The sequence below is a fragment of the Symphalangus syndactylus genome, chromosome 9 (genome assembly GCF_028878055.3).
Source record: "Symphalangus syndactylus isolate Jambi chromosome 9, NHGRI_mSymSyn1-v2.1_pri, whole genome shotgun sequence".
Taxonomy (NCBI): Eukaryota; Metazoa; Chordata; class Mammalia; order Primates; family Hylobatidae; genus Symphalangus; species Symphalangus syndactylus.
In genome coordinates this window covers 111,477,778-111,495,549 of record NC_072431.2, presented here as the reverse complement: position 1 = coordinate 111,495,549, position 17,772 = coordinate 111,477,778, and the positions used below count along the sequence as shown (strand labels likewise).

The following is a 17,772-nucleotide window of genomic DNA, read 5'->3' as shown; positions in this document are numbered from 1 at the left end:
TACTTTTTAGGTAAGTTAACCTCCTACTGCTTCCCAACTTCATTATGTCATGGCAAAAAGATAAAATTCTAATATTTGCAGAACACATGGGGGTAAATCTGAGGGGAGGCCTATGAAGAGCTTGGTGAAAAAAAATTCCTTATTTTTTCTTTATAATTATATATAATAATATAAATAAAAAAAAAGTATTGGGGAAAATAACGTTGATTTTGGCTACATATCCAAGTAAAATATTTTCAGATTTTTTTGATGAGGAAATTGAGCATATTTCTGTAAATATAACCTTTATGACATTAAGGTTTCATGATAAAATAGCTATACGATTTCTAAGATTTTTTTTTTTTAATTAGAGACAGGGTCTCACTGTATTACCCAGGCTGGTCTCAAACTCTTGGCCTCAAGCAGTCCTCCAGCCTCGGCCTCCCAAAGTGCTGGAATTACAGGTGTGAACCACCACACACAGCTTCTGATTAAGATTTTTTTTTTTTTTGAGATGGAGTCTCACTCTGTCACCCAGGCTGGAGTGCAGTGGCACGATCTTGGCTCACTGCAACCTCCACCTCCCTGGTTCAAGCAATTCTCCTGCCTCAGCCTCCCCAGTAGCTGGGATTACAGGCAAGTGCCACCATGCCCGGCTAATTTTTGTATTTTTAGTAGAGACAGGGTTTTGCCATGTTGGCAAGGCTGGTATCGAACTCCTGACCTCAGGTGACCCACCAGCCTCTACCTCCCAAAGTGCTGGGATTACAGATGTGAGCCACCTCGTAGGCCTGATTAAGATTTTTTAATTATACAGCCAGGCGCGGTGGCTCACGCTTGTAATCCCAGCACTTTGGGAGGCCGAGGCGGGCGGATCATGAGGTCAGGAGATCGAGACCACGGTGAAACCCCGTCTCTACTAAAAATACAAAAAAATTAGCCGGGCGTGGTGGCGGGCACCTGTAGTCCCAGCTACTCGGAGAGGCTGAGGCAGGAGAATGGCATGAACCCGGGAGGCGGAGCTTGCAGTGAGCCGAGATTGCGCCACTGCACTCCAGCCTGGGCGACAGAGCGAGACTCCATCTCAAAAAAAAAAAAAAAAGATTTTTTAATTATAATCTTTTCAAATTCTTGGTAATCATACCTGCAATTGGGACACCAGTTGAGCACTTCTGTTCTATACATTACAGTGTAAACATGATGATGTATCCATAAACTACACCCTGTAAATTCACTTTAAAATCTTCCAACTATAATTTACCCTCTATTATTTTCAACTCCTGCTTCTAGGACTGGTTAACTTCTCCCACTATGTGCTGATTTCTTGAATCTAATTAACTCTTAACTCTTTCAAGGATCTAATTTTTAAGAGTTTAGGAGATGATTACTGTAATTCCAAGCACTGACATTCATATCATTGGTGGTTTGTGTGAAAACTTTATTTCAATTCAGCAATGCTGATCTGTGTAAATCACAAATCTTATAGTGGTCTATCCTGAAATTTCTTATAAACATTAAGAAGAAAGGCACAGGAATGCCTTCTAACTTACTTAACCTGCCTTGCCTTCCACCACCTCTTTAGTCCCAGCCTTGTACCAGCAACATTGAACTTCCTACCCTTTCCCCCACCCCAATACATCAGTATATTGAGTTCCTTGATGTTCGTGCTATTCTTTCTGGAATATTATTCTTTCTTTTCTCCCTAATTCACTCGTCCCCTCCAATCCAATCACACTGCAACTAGAGAAAATATTTCACATGCCTGTAATCCTAGCATGTTAGGAGGCCAAGGCAGGAAGACTGCTTGAGACCAGAAGTTTGAGACCAGGCTGGGTAACAAAGTGAGACCCTGTCTCTATAAAAAAATAAATAACTTAGCCAGGCATGGTGATATGTGCCCGTGATCCCAGCTACTTGAAAGACTGAGGAAAGAGGACTGCTTGAGCCCAGAAGTCCAAGGCTGCAGTAAGCCATGATTATGCCACTGCACTCCAGCCCTCCAGCCCAGGTAACAGGGCGATACCCTGTCTCTAAAAAAAAATAATAATAAAGAAAAGAAAAGGGAAAAAATATTCAAAACACAAACAAACCTGATCATGTCACTCCCCTGCTTAAATCCTTTAGCAATGCTCATCAAATTAAGAATAAACTCCCTTGTTTGGTCAGTTTTACAGAAGTTCTTGTCCATCTCTCTAATCTCATCTACCACTCTCTCCTTGCCTATTTGCCCAAACACAGGGCCTTTCCTTCAATTTCTTGAACGCATTCAGTCAAGAGTCCTGGGTTGAAACTTAGAAAACTTCTCTGGCTACTTTAAAGACTGATGGGGCTGCCTTCTGCACCATCTCCAAACCATAAGAACCTTACGGTATCCGGGCCCTCAATCTCACAATCGCAGACAGGCAATAGTACTTCCCAGAACAGGAGGGCCTGGGCTCTTGGCACTGTCAGACCAGCTCCTCTTACTAGTCAAGTGGGAGAGACATGGCTATAGAAGCCCACACGGATACCCACATCCCACAGTCTCAGGGTCTTGGCCTCCAGTCAGATGAAACTAAAGCAACTCTAGCTCTCCATTGGCTGGTACATTCACTCATTCATTCAACTCTGAGCAACTTCTACATGTCAGGAATCACTCTAGGAGCTGGGGCTACCACAGTGAACAAAACAAAGTTCCTGCATTCGCCGGGTGTGGTGGCTCACGCCTGTAATCCCAGCACTTTGGGAGGCTGAGGCGGGTGGATCACCTGAGGTCAGAAGTTCAAGACCAGCCTGGTCAACATGGTGAAACCCCGTCTCTACTAAATATACAAAAATTAGCTGGTCGTGGTGGCAGGCGCCTGTAATCCCAGCTACTCAGGAGGCTGAGGCAGGAGAATTGCTTGAACCCGGGAGGCAGAGGTTGCAGTGAGCCGAGATCACGCCATTGCACTCTAGCCTGGGCAACAAGAGTGAAACTTCGTTCCAAAAAAAAAAAAAAAAGTTCCTGCTTTCAAGGATCTTACAGTCTAAATGGGTGAGGCAGACCATAAGAAAAGAAAGATACAGGTCATGTGAGGATAAATGCTATAAAGAAGAAACAAGTGAGATATATAAAGTGGTGAGGATGGCTGGGCACGGTGAGTAACGCCTGTAATCCCAGCATGTTGGGAGACCAAGGCAGGTGGATTGCCTGAGCTCAGGAGTTTGAGACCAGCCTGGCCAACATAGTGAAACCCTGTCTTTACCAAAAAGTACAAAAATTAACAGAGCGTGGTGGTGCACGCCTATAATCCCAGTTACTTGGGAAGCTGAGGCATGAAAATTGCTTGAACCTGAGAGGCAGAGGTTGTAGTGAGCTGAGATCGTGCCGTGCCACTGCACTACAGCCTGGGTAACAGAAATTGTGTCTCAAAAAAAAGAAAAAAAAAGTGGCGAGGATGTCTTGGTAGTGTGGGAGGCCTCTCTTGAGCACAGACCTGAAAGAAGAAGAAAGTCATGTGGATATCTAGGTGAAATGAGAAACCATTAAAGGATTTTAATCAGTGGAGCGCCATATATATATATATATATATATATATATATATATATATATATATTTTTTTTTTTTTTTTTTTTTTTTTTTTTTTTGAGATGGAGTCTCGCTCTGTCACCCAGGCTAGAGTGCAGTCGCACGATCTCGGCTCACTGCAACCTCCGCCTCCCAGGTTCAAGGAATTCTTCTGCCTCAGCCTCCCAAGTAGCTGGGACTGCAGGCGCCTGCCACTACGCCCGGCTAATTTTTTATTTTTAGTAGAGACGGGGGTTTCACCATCTTGGCCAGGCTGGTCTCGAACTCCTGACCTTGTGATCCACCCGCCTCGGCCTCCCAAAGTGCTGGGATTACAGGCGTGAGCCACCGCGCCCAGCCAAAGCGCCATATTTTTTAAGGTTACTCTAATTATGGCACCAGAATCTTAAAGAGAGGGAATGGTTTCCAATTCTGCGTTTCTTTAAATGCATCCATTCATCAAACACTTAGAGTGCCTTCTCTGTGTCAGGCAGTGGGGTCCATGTTGAGTCAACAAGCCAGACACAGCCCTTCCCCTTAAGGAGCTTTCAGTCTAGTAAGGACAGCTGCAGCACACACTCACCTTTCACAGCCTCAGTGCTGAGCCGTTCCACTCTCCTGAACCTGCAGTCTCCTTACTGCTAGTCTTTCCAATATTGCATTGCTGCTCTTTCTCCCACTTGTCTTTCTCACTGCACTTCAAACTGGACATCCAGTGGCATTTTCCTGAGCATGGTTTGATTCCTCTTGACAACAAATTTGAATGTCTACACATTTACACCATTCAGACAACCCCGAGACACTCCTACTTTGTCATTCTTTTCACAAGCAAAGCTCCAGTTCTCTGTGTGAAAATAATATGGCCGGGCGCGGTGGCTCACGCTTGTAATCCCAGCACTTTGGGAGGCCAAGGCGGGCGGATCACAAGGTCAGGGGATCGAGACCACGGTGAAACCCCATCTCTACTAAAAATACAAAAAAAAAAATTAGCCGGGTGTGGTGGCGGGCGCCTGTAGTCCCAGCTACTCGGAGAGGCTGAGGCAGGAGAATGGCGTGAACCCGGGAGGCGGAGCTTGCAGTGAGCCGAGATTGCACCACTGCATTCCAGCCTGGGCGACGACAGAGCGAGACTCCGTCTCAAAAAAAAAAAAAAAAAGAAAATAATACGATTTCAGTAACTGTCTTCACCACACTTTTTTTTTTTTTTTTTTTTTTTTTTCTGAGACGGAGTCTTGCTCTGTCGCCCAGGCTAGAGTGCAGTGGCGCGATCTCGGCTCACTGCAAGCTCCACCTCCCGGGTTCACGCCATTCTCCTGCCTCAGCCTCCCGAGTAGCTGGGACTACAGGCGCCCGCCAACACGCCCAGCTAATTTTTTTTGTATTTTTAGTAGAGACGGGGTTTCACCGTGTTAGCCAGGATGGTCTCGATCTCCTGACCTCGTGATCCGCCCGCCTCGGCCTCCCAAAGTGCTGGGATTACAGGCTTGAGCCACCGCGCCCGGCCTTCACCATACTTTTAACCACAGTAAACTTCTGCTTTCATAGAATAATATTGCTCCTAAATTATGAGGCCTATAACAAAAATTTTAACCACTCTCCAAAGGGCTTTGATTCACAAGAGACCTTACTTTTCACCTGTGTGACTTCTTGGATATTTGAGAGAGAGGACATAGCATACGTGATTAAAGAAAAAAAAAGAACACAAAATTTTTTAGAAAATGTATACTTAGCCTTTCTCTCTGTGGTAGCCAATTATTTTAGTAGACCTAATTGATTCTCACCTTTCAGAATTCCTACCTTTGCGTAGTCCCCTTCCACATTGACTGGACTTGGCTGAGTGACTGGCTTTTGCCAATGGGACATTAACAAGTACAATGCAAGCAGAGCCTTAATAAATGCTTACACATTGTGGCCTATCCTCTTGGGGTGCTCCTGTTCAAAGGATCCAGCTACCATGCTGTAAGAAGCCCAACTTAGCCACATGAAGGAGAGGTCCCAGCGGAGCTCCCAGCCAGTAACAGCCAGCATATGAGTGACCCAGCTTGGAAGTGGGTCCTCCAGCCCTGGGGAAGCCACCCTAGCAGCTGCTACACAGAACAGAGATGCACCATCCCTGCTAAGCCCTGCCCCAACTGCGGAATTCTGAGCAAATAAATGATTGTTACCTTAAGTCACCAATTTTGAGGGCAGCTTGCTAAATAGCATTAGGTAACCAGAACACTCGCTTTTAAAAAAAGGGTGGGGGCACTATTCCTACCACGTTCTGGAAGTCATAAGATTGTCTGAAATCTGGGTCAAGGCTCAACTTCCTAATAGAAGAGTTGCCTTATATACTTGTGTAATTGTTAGTTTAATGTCTGTGCGCCACTCATCCGTAAGCTCCATGAGAAAAGGGATTGTGTCTCTCACAGTCAACATTGTTTTTACTGACCTAGAAAAGACCCTGACATATAGTAGGTAATCAATATTTTAGTAAATCAATGTAATGTTGATTTACTAGCTCTACTATTTCCTCTGTTTGAATAGGATAATTTCTATGACCATTATTATTATTATTAGCAAATATTTACATGTTTATTTACATGTAGATACTCTTCTGCACACCTTGTACGTGTTAACTCATTTACTCTTCACAATAACTCTATGATCTAGATACAATTATTATCCACTTTTACAGACAAGGAAATTGAGGCACAGAAAAAATAAGTAACTTGTTTGTGGTGGGGCCAGGATTGTTTCCCGAATTTGTATTGTTAGCCACTACAATGCCTTTCCCAGTTTCCTGTCCTAGATCTGACAGTGCCATTGCTGTTGAAAAAAGAAAAAGGTAAAGTTACACAGCAGAAGATGAACAGTTATCTTCATCACAACTTCTTCACGATGAAGAAGACATCATCATGACTAGGCAGGTAGGAAGCTGCTCATGGAGGGCCGGGCGTGGTGGCTCATGCCTGTAATCCCAGCACTTTGGGAGGCCGAGGCAGGCAGATTATGAGGTCAGGAGATCAAGACCATCCTGGCTAAAATGGTGAAACCCCATCTCAACTAGAAATACGAAAAAATTAGCCGGGCGTGGTGGCAGGTGCCTGTAGTCACAGCTACTCGAGAGGCTGAGACAGGAGAATGGCATGAACCCGGGAGGTGGAGCTTGCAGTGAGCTGGGATTGTGCCACTGCACTCCAGCCTGGGCGACAGTGCAAGACTCTATCTCAAAAAAAAAATTTAAAAAAAGCTGCTTATGGGACCAAGCTCCTGCTTTAAAATGACTTTTCAATTTCAATGATAACAGGGAGATGAAAGTCAGAAATGACAGGTGGGGGCAACCACCAGGAAGAAAGACTTTTACATCAGGCCTCACTCCTAGGGCTCTAACTCTGGCAGCTAAAAATAACTGAACTCCAACCTATGCACTCAACCCAACTCCAATCTCCCAACAGGAGTGTAAAGAGCCCCTAATCAGTAGCTGCTAATTCAGTGCAGAGTCCCTTTTAATGCTGATACTACTGTGGCCTGTGTCTAGGTCTTCCCAGTGCTCAGCACAGAAGCTGATGGCAAAGGCCTACTCTGGCACCATTACCAGCCCTGCCTCTGCTCTGAGGGACAACCTGGATGTAGGAGTCTAAGCCAATAGCACTCATAAGGTTACCTGAGGACTGACCTCTCAGTGTGGTCAGTACAGGACTTTCTTGACGAACCACCACTACCACCACCACCAAGTGTGTATGAACAAACACCCCTGGCCTCACTCCCATATTTGGAGAAGATGTGGGAAATTTAACACAAAAATATCTAAAGGGCAGTTTATTAGAAATCATGGTAGGTGGTAGAAAATGGCAGTTTAACCCAACAGTAGAATAAATATTCCATAGCTGTACCACTTAACAGCTTAACAAAAGGATGCCTAGCTGGGGAGCAGGACATCCTTAACAAAAAGATGCACAGCTGGGGAGCAGGACATCAGGTCTTGGTAATCAGGGGAGCCGCCCTAGAGGGAGACCTTAAACTGGGTCTTGTCCATTAGACATTCACTCAACAAACACTTCTTGACACTTGCTATATGCCAATTACTATACTCGGTGCTGGAGATAAAACATTGCTAAGCCATGATCACCAAGACAGTCCTCCACCCTAGAAGCATTGCTGTAGCTCAGCAAATTGCTCTTTGTTGTGCTGCCATCAGAGGCATCCCTCTGCACTGGTCACCTGGTCAGGGATACTGTCAAGGACACTGCTCCTCACATAACACAATGTGCTCTTTATAAGCATCCCTGGGAGACATTCCAATCTGATCTCCATTCCAGGAATAGTTTTACTTCTCTAGAGTACTGGATTGATATTTTATCTTCAGATACCATGAATTGTGGGACCAAGGAGGTGGTCAGTTTAGAGACAAATTCATGGCCCAGCTGTAGCAAATGTGAAGGTCATTCTTGTATGCATTTTAGCTTTGTCTCTGGTTCCATTTTGTTACTACCCGTGTTTTTATTTTTTTCATTCTCCACACTTTTAATGTATGGCATCTTGGGGCATATTGTCTCTGTTTGTTTGTTGTATCCTTGGAAGTGGCTGTGAACCCTTCTGGAAGAAAGCATTGCCCTCAATGTTTATAATACATTATACATATCTGCATAAATGCTATGATGGAGGTGTGTACACTGGGTGATGTGAGAGCACAAATAATAACACCTTATAAATTATCACAGGCATTACAGAAGATCTTGCATAAGGGTCATTGCTTGAGCTGTATTTCCTTTTCTTTTCTTTTTTTGAGACGGAGCCTTACTCTATTACCCAGGCTAGAGTGCAATGATCTCAGCTCACTGAACCTCCACCTCCCGGGTTCAAGTGATTCTCCTGCCTCAGCCTCCCGAGTAGCCGGGATTACAGCCACACACCATCATGCCCGGCTAATTTTTGTATTTTTAGTAGAGACAGGGTTTCACTATGTTGGCCAGGCTGGTCTTGAACTCCTGACCTTGTGATCTGCCTGCCTCAGCCTCCCAAAGTGCTGGGATTACAGGTGTGAGCCACCACGCCCGGCCTGTATTTTCTTTTGTTCTGTGTTTTGTTGAGAATGTCACAATACACCAATCTTAAAACAAGGTTGCTGCCACACGCATGCAAGAAAACTTTTTTTAAATCTTACAGAGTAGATCTTGGTGTCATATCATGGGCTTATAGGACACACTGAAGTTGTTTATAACTAATCAAAGCTATTTCCATGATAGTTTCCTTTCATCAATTTTTTTCTGACAACAAGGTTATGGGGCAAAACAATTCATATCCGCATGACTTTTGGGCGGGGAAGGAAATTCAGATGAAATATCAAACTTAAGTTAGAATACATTTGACAACAAAGTGAGGTGAAGAATTAAAATAATTATCTAGAAGATGTATATACACAAAATGTTATCAATTGAATTTTTTTAAATAAACGATGCCAAATGGGATTTAGGAGTTTGTATTATCTAGACCAAGAGTCTGTGATTTTGAAGGGCTATTAAAAGTCATTTTGTTCATATCTGTGCAGCAGTATTCTTCCAGAATCCTTTCCACTTTTCAGGTATATTCTCAACCTTGGAGTTTCCCGTGATGGTGTGATTGCCTCTGTGAGAACAGGGTGAGAGAAAGTATTGTTGCTGACATAACATCTGAAGTGTGCTGAACCAGCAGATAATCTCTCAGTACACTCAATTTTAGCTCTTTTCTTAAGCGTTTCAGCCATGTAAAAATTCATTTCAACAAACAGCACACAGAAGATCTCAAGAAATAGGTCAGGATCTCATAAATGAAGGATTCCAGTTTACAAAAAAGACAGCAATAAACATGTTTGCTGCACATCCTTTCACTCTTCGGTATATAAAACATTACAACCATCTTCCTTTAGGTTTAAAAAAATAAAAAGTAAAACGAATGTACCTCATGACTTCTTTCGGCTCTCTACCAGGCCTGGAGCTTTAAAGACAACACTATTTTGTCCCTGTATTGAGGAAAATTGTGGACTTTTAACTTAGAGTGACTAAATAGAATGCATTACACTCCTCCTATTTTTTTAGAATTTAAAAAAACATAAAAACAAGACTATCTGAAAAGTACTCACTGCTAAGAGGAAAGTCTACTCTGAGCTCAGCAATTAGGCACTCTGATGTTTGTTAGAGGGCAGCCCAGGCAGGCAGAAAAATCACTGGACTGTGTGGTGCTGGGCTGGACGTTCTAAGAGGCCAGGAACCAACTCCGCTTTTTCACAACTATATGCCCAGTACCTGGCACAAATTCTGGCACAATGCATATTCATTCATAATTTATTGAGTACCAACTCTGTACCAGGCAGTGTTCTAGATGCTTGGGATATATTATAAAACAAAACAGACAAAAATCTCTGCCTAAAAAGAAAACTGTTCCTCTATTCATAATACTTTGAACCAAATGTTGGGGTGGAGGGTCTTCAAACCAAGCAATTCTCTAATTCTCTGCAGACACCAACTGGGTATCCTACAATTTAATTCAATGTGGACACTAATTATCCAACATTATTGCACATCCCACAGGTTAAGGGCTCAGTCTCACGACTGCCTCCAACTTAAGATACCAATAGCAAGTTCAGGGTCCCCTGTACTTCTGATAGACTGGCTATGAATCAGGGTGTCTTCAACTATTTGAGCTGTTGTAACATGCCATTAACCGGGTAGCTTACAAACACCAGAAACTTATTTCTCATTTGTGTAAGCTGGAAAGTCCAGGATCAAGGCACCAGCTGAATGGGTGTCTGGTGAGGGTCTGTTTCCTGGTTTGTAGACAGAGCTGTGTCCTCACATGGCAGAAGGGACTCACAAGCTCTCCTGGGTTTCTTTTGTAAGGGCACTAATCCCATGACGTAGTCACTTCCCAAAGGCCCCATCTCTGAATACCGTCAACTTGGGGATTTCCAATTTATGAATTCTGATAGGACACAAACATTCAGACCACAGCACAGAGGTTCTCACAACCGCCTCCTTAGATTCAATAATTTGCTAGAACAGCTCACAGAACTTAGAAATAATTTTTACATTTCTCAGTTTGGGGAAGGGATACGGACCTTCAAGGCCCTCTCCAAGAGCTCAATCCTTCCAGCACCAACCTGGAAGCTCTCCAAACCCCTTTGGTTAGGGTCTTTTTTATTGAGGCTTCATTATGTAAGCATGATTGATTAAGCCATTGCCCACTGGTAATATCCAGCCCCTTTCTCCTCCCTGGAGATCATGGTACGAGGCTGAAACCCTCTAATCACATGGTTAGTTCCCCTAGCAATCACCACCCTCCCCCCACCGCCATTCTTTCGGGCTCTCCAAAAGTCACGTCATTAATATAATCTCAGATGTGATTGAAAGGGGCTTGTTATGAATAACAAGATACCACTTTCACTCTTATCACTTAGGAAATTTAAAGGGTTTTAGGACCTCTGGCCAGGAGTCAGAAATGAAAACCAAAATTTTATTTTTTATTTAATTTTTTTTTTTTTTGAGACGAAGTCTCGCTCTGTCACCCAGGCTGGAGTGCAGTGGCACCATCTCAGCTCACTGCAACCTCTGCCTGCTGGGTTCAAGTGATTCTCCTGCCTCAGTCTCCTGAGTAGCTGGGACTATAGGCACGTGCCACTACGCCTTGGATAATTTTTGTATTTTTAGTAGAGATGAGGTTTCACCATCTCTACTGAGATGGAAGGCCGAGGCGGGTGGATCACCTGAGGTCAGGAGTTCGAGACCAGCCTGGCCAACATAGTGAAACCCTGTCTCTACTAAGAATACAAAAAATTAGCCAGGCGTGGTGGCAGGCACCTGTAATCCCAGCTACTGGGAAGGCTGAGGCAGGAGAATCGCTGGAACCTGGGAGGCGGAGGTTGCAGTGACCCAAGATCACGCCATTGCGCTCCAGCCCGGGCAACAGTGCGAGACTCCGTCTCAAAAATAAAGATATGTACTCCTCAAAACTGTCAAGGTCCTTAAAAATAAGTAAAGTCTGAGAAACTGTCACAGTCAAGATGAGATTAAGGAGACATGACAAGTCAAAGTAATGTGGTGTCCTGGGTGGGATCCTGCAACAGAAAAGGGAAAAATTAAGGAAACCCAAATAGAGAACGAACTTTAAATTAATAATAATGTATCAATGTTGATTCATTAGTTTTGAGAACTGTACCATTTTTAATGTAAATTTTAACAATAGGTAAGACTGAGTGCAGAATAATGGGAACTCTGTACTATCCTGACAACTTTTCTGCAAATCTAAAACTATTCTTAAATAAAAAGTTCAGTTTAAAAAGATGAGGGGTGGTGAGTGGGGGTAGGAATGAAGGAGAGAGTTCATAAAAAAGACTGAAATTGTGCGTAGTCAGAAGAGAAGAACCACAACAAATTGGTGCTACTCAAAAAACAAATAAATATGTAAAAATCTGGCCCCAGTTAATTAAAAACTAAATATTCCAAGAAATTTAAATTAATTTATACAAACATTAAAAATAGCATTTTAGTTAGGATTTACTTTCCACTTTATGCTTATAAAAATTTTTCTTTCTTTTTAATAGTAGCTCAGTTTTATTTTCTGTGGTAACAAACAACTAACAACCAGAGAAAACAAGGGGCCCCTGAGCACCCAAAAGCAGTACAGGCCGACCATGAGGCCCTCCCAGTAAAGTATCAACTGTGGGAATTCCCCGCCCTAGGGAAGGATGGATGCACCGCCCAGGAGGAGACCTAAGGTTAGACCTCGCCCCATTTTCCCAGGCCAAGCTTAGTGGGAAACGGGGGTCCCAAAGTGCTGCAGGGTCCGCACCACCAGAGAAAGATGGTCAAGAAAGTTGATAACGGAAATTCGGAGCAGGCGACAGTCTTCAGCTTTCCAGCGGACGGCCAGGATCCTGCCGCTCACTGTGAGATCCCGCCGAACCACCCTTTGGTGGGGCTCGGCATCTGGAGCCAGGGACCCATGGGCAATTTCCGCCTCTAAGGGGGTCGGGAAAGGCACGCTGAGGGTGAATATGTGCGGCCGCATTCCCGGCCCCCTGGCCACAGACGCGGCGCCTCTGCCAGGATCTGACGCGTGCGGTGGGGGAGCTCCGCTGGCCGGAGCTGCCAGGGTGTCGGCGGCCCCGGGGCAGTTGTGATCACCCTGGCCATCCCCGCAGCTGGCGCCTCCGACTGCGTCTGCATCCGCGTCCCACATGACCGCCGCCGCCGCTCCGACTCCTTTTCTTTTTAAACTAAAGAAAAAAGTATAGCTGTAGTTGTACTCATTCAAACCTGGACTCACCTTTTCCTTCACCCAATTTTGCTCCTACCCTGGCTTCTTCCTCCTCTTCCTCCTGGGCTCCCTATCCCAGGAAGGGCATCTCCAACCATCCTGTTGCTCAAGCCAGAAAGCTGGAAGTCATTCCTCCTTCTCCCCACCTCTGCATCAAGTCACCATGACTCTACCTGAAGACTTTACATGTTTTTATATTTGTATTTATTTTTCTCCCTCTCCATTTCTTCTATTTAGGCCTCATTATTTCTGATCTGATCGCTCTCCATAAAAACCTGCTAAGAATCTAACCTTCACATTAGCACCCAAGTGATTATTGTGAAATTTAAATGTAATCAAATCAGTTCTAAAACAAGGGTTACTGTGAGGATTACAATATGGCAACATTTGTAGAGCGTTTAGAGCAGTGCCTGGCAGGTCCTCCCAAAAGAAAGAACAGATGAGGAAAGAGAACAGAAACAAAAAATCAGCTGTTACAGGTTATATCACCCCATCCCTAAAATCCTCCAGTGTCTCTTAAGAGCCTTCAAAATAAAATTCCAACTTTTTAGCATAATGCCCAAGCCCTTATTACTTGGTTCCTGCCAGGCCTCCAGCCATCTCCAGCTACCTCTATGAATACTTATGGCCATGTGGTTATTGAAAGTTATTGGCCAGGCGCGGTGGCTCACGCCTGTAATTCCAGCACTTTGGGAGACTGAGGCGGGTGGATCACCTGAGGTTGGGAGTTCAAAACCAGCCTGGCCAACATGGAGAAACCCTGTCTCTACTAAAAAATACAAAATTAGCCAGGCGTGGTGGAGCATGCCTGTAATCCCAGCTACTTGGCAGGCTGAGGCAGGAGAATTGCTTGAACCCGGGAGGCGGAGGTTGCAGTGAGCCGAGATGGCTCCATTGCACTCCAGCCTGGGCAAAAAGAGAGAAACTCCATCTATAAAAAAAAAAAAAAAAAAAGTATGAAATATCCCACTGAAATAAAATATAATGGTAAGAAATGAGGCCATCCATGACAGCAACAACAAAAAATGCCTAGTAACATTTAAGAAGAAATGATGAAGACCTGGTTTAAAAAATGAAGAAAATAAATATACAGTTACATGTTCATGAGTAGGAAGACTCAACATTCTAAACACGTTAATTCTCTCCAAACTGATCTATAAAATCACCGTAATCACAATAAAACTCACAATGGGATTTGGGGGGAATCTGCCAGAAATATTCCTAAGTTCCTCTGGAAGAATAAACACACTCAAAAAATGCAAGGAATATTCTAAAAAGCAAGAACAATGAAAGGAAATAGTACCATGTATTTCACTGGAAATTTAGTATACATTAAAAGTGGTGGCCAGGTGTGGTGGCTCACGCCTATAATACCAGCACTTTGGGAGGCCAAGGCAGGAGAACTGCTTGAGCCCAGGAGTTCAAGAACAGCCTGAGCAACATAGGAAGACCCTTTCTCTACACATACAAAAAAAAGGCTGGGGGGCGGATTTCATATTAGTCAGGAAAAATAAGATTAGTTGTAGACAAACTAGCTTGCCATTTGGAGAAAAAGATCAGTTACTTATAAATAATCCTCAGTCCTTACACCAAAATTACTTTTAGACGGAATAAAAAATTTAAGTTTAAAATGAAACAATGATTCCAGATGCAGTAGCAGGTGTCTGTAGTCCCAGGTACTGAAAAGGCTGCGGCAGGAGAATCACTCGAGCCTAGGAGTTCGAGGCCAGCCTGGGCAACACATCAAGGCTGTTAATTAAAAAAAAAAAAAAAAGGGAAACAATGAAAGTACTAGACATAACCTGTAAACCTGGGACAACAGATTTATATTTATAATGCTGGACTGATGAAGGGGAAGGTGGAGACAAGAAAAAGGCCAAAAAGGAAGAGTCACAATTTATCTACATAAAAATTAAAATCTTTATATGGCCCAAAAATATACATATAGATACTAAGTAAAAAGCTAACAATATACTAAAGAAAATAACTGTAACACATGACAGACTAATATCTATCCCTAAAAGAGCTATTATTAAAATAGTGGAATTACACCACAGAAAAATAGTAAAATAATATGAACAGTTGACAGGAGAGTCAGTAAACATTTAAAACATGGTTAAACTAACAAAGAAACTCGAAACAGTATCACTTTTTGTCTCCAAGCTTGGCAAAGATTTAACAATAAAAGGCCCTCATATTGGCAAGGCCCACTCACACACTGCTGGAAGCAGTTACAAACCAATATGGAAACTTATTTATTACAATTTTAAATCTGCATTCATGTTGACTCAGCAATTTCAATTCTAGCTGTCCCTCCAACAGAAATACTTGCATGCCTACTCAAAGCTGTATTTGCTAATTTCTCTGCAGCAGTTTGTAAAACACTGGAAATTGCTGAAATGTTCATCAGTAGGGGAATAAATTATGGTGCCTGCATACTATGCCATTAAAAATAACAAGGCAGATTATTATTTGTCCTGACATAGTAAGATGACAAAGTAAAAAGGGCAAGTTGTAAACAGCTTGTATAATGATCCCATTTCTATACAAACGAACACCACATACAAAGTTATTGCTAGTTTTTTTATTTTACGTAAGAATGCTTCTTAAAAGCGTTAACTTTTTTGTTAGTTTCATTTTTAGACAGGGTATTGCTCTGTCGCCCAGGCTGAGATTCAGTGGTGCAATCACCACTCACTGCAGCCTTGACCTCCCAGGTCCATCCTCCTGCCTCAGCCTCCCAAGTAGCTGGGAGTACAGGCCCACACCACCACACTAACTCTAATTTTTGTAGAAACGAGGTCTTATTATGTTGCTCAGGCTGGTCTCAAACTCCAGGACTCAAGGGATCCGCCTGCCTTGGCCTCCCAAAGTGCTGGGATTACAGTCTTGAGCCACCATGCACCCCCTACTCTTCCTTCATTAGCATTCAACACTCGACTATTTGTTTCTGGTTCCCTATGTTGTGAGCTCCTTGAAGGCAGGGACCACGACTTATGTGATTTTTTTTTTTTTTTTCTGAGACAGTCTTGCTCTGTTACCCAGGCTGGAGTATAGTGGCACCATCCCTGCTCACTGCAACCTCCGCCTCCCAGGTTCACGTGATTCTCCTGCCACAGCCTCCCGAGAAGGTGGGACTACAAGCACGTGCCACCATACTTGGCTAATTGTTTCTGTTTTTAGTAGAGAGGGGTTTCACCAAGTTGGCCAGGTTGGTCTAGAACTCCGGATCTCAGGTGATCCGCCCACCTTGGCCTCCCAAAGTGCTGGGATTACAGGCGTGAGCCACGGCGCCTGGACTGACTTAGGTGATTTTTGTATTACAAAGCCCTAGTACACTGCCTGGTAATATTAGACGTTTACTAACGGTTGGTTTAAACAAAAAACGTTACACCAGAGGTGATACTTGAGAAGGAAACACCTAAGATTGAAAAAAATCAGGTGTCTGTCAGCCAATGCAAAAGCACACAAAGGTGAAAAGGTGTATATGAGAAACTGCAGATAGTTCTGTGACTGGAATGCACACTTAAAATTAATGGAAGAGAAAAGGCTTAAGAGGCAGCATGAGGATGCTTCCAAGGATAAAGTTCAAAATTCTTAGCGTAGCATATATACCAACAGACAAAGGCATGCCCTAACTAGCTTTGAAGCCTCACCTCCGGCTATTCTAGCTCCCTTAGCTATGGCTATATCCAATTAGTTGCAATTTCCTAAAAACATCATATTCTTCCACACCTTAGTATAGCCTTCCCCTGTGCTTTGTCCATTGCTCTCCTCCCATTTTCAAAACTCAGCTCAATTGCCACTTTCCCAAGGAAACTCTCTGATCTATCATGTTAATATACTAAGCTCTCCCCTACTGACTTCTACCTCATGGTTTCCCTGGCAGTCTGTTGACTTGTTTGGCTTCTCACTAAAGTCTAACTGGGGCTTTTCAACTCTGCATCTCCAGTTTTGTTTTTGTTTTAAATCGAGACGTGGTTTCACCATGTTGCTTGGGCTGGTATCAAACTTCTGAGCTCAAGCAATCAGCCCAAGCTGGAGTCCCAAAGTGCTGGGATTACACACGTGAGCCACCGAGCGTGGCAAACTCCATCTTTCTTGGTGCTAGATACTGACATATCTGCTGTGTCCCTGGATAAAGAAGCGGACCCCAATTCCCATTAAGCCCCCGTGGTACCATTTTCAAGTCCAAGGTCTCACGTTGCAGATTGTACATCCAGGTTCACTGACCCGTACAATTTAAAAGTTAGGTCAAATAATTAAACAAATTGTTTTAGTTAGACACTCTCGCTGCTACTCTGTAGCCAAACTAGGTGAAAACCTGACGAGAGGAGTCCACGGCCCTCTGTGCATCAAAGACGGTCCAAACGTTTCACTGTTTAGCTCAGCCCCAAACACTCTGCGCTCAATCTGCAGGAATCAGCGAGGTCCAGGGCAGATAACATGTGTCTAGGGGCCTGGACGTGCACAAAGAGCCCTAACAACTTAACAATTTGATTAACTGTGCCGCCTTGGACCACGCGTGAAAAACAGCAAAACCCAAGGCCTATGCTATTGGTCTGGGGACTAGACCCACCTGGCTCAAGCATTTCTTGCTCACCACGTTCCCAGAAAGTGAAAGAGGCGCCCGCAGGAGGGTGGGAGGGCGGACAAGACTGTTCCAAGAGCTTTCCCGTTCACACACAGCTCCCACTGGGTCACTGTACCCGAGCCCTTCCCGCCCTCGCGGGCCGAGGCGGCCACCCCACAAGTTTGGGAACCCTAGGACTTGCACTGCTCCTGGGCCATGCCCCACCAGCCGGAGACTTCCGCACTCTCAGGCTCGCTGAATGGAGAAAAAGGGCTCCAGAAGATTCCACGAGCGTCGGGAAGCCGGGTTAGCACCAACCCCCACAAGGCCTTTCGGCGCAGCTCCTCCCGACCCGTGCGCCCCCGCGCCGTTGCCCAGGTAACCGCGGGGCGGTGGCAGCGGCCGAGACGGGCGGGAC

The 17,772-nt window shown here is 44.2% G+C and overlaps 1 protein-coding gene across 1 annotated transcript; it reads right to left on the bottom strand.

Moving 5' to 3' along the window:
• Positions 1 to 11,661: 11,661 nt before the first annotated feature.
• LOC129490271 (EKC/KEOPS complex subunit LAGE3-like) lies at positions 11,662 to 17,770 on the bottom strand. Its single transcript, XM_055293992.2, has 2 exons — positions 17,361 to 17,770; positions 11,662 to 12,740 (listed from the first exon to the last, which is right to left on the bottom strand). Exon 2 carries the CDS (start codon positions 12,701 to 12,703, stop codon positions 12,272 to 12,274), a length of 432 nt encoding a protein of 143 aa, XP_055149967.1. The 5' UTR covers positions 12,704 to 12,740; positions 17,361 to 17,770; the 3' UTR covers positions 11,662 to 12,271.
• Between the last annotated feature and the right edge of the window lie 2 nt (positions 17,771 to 17,772).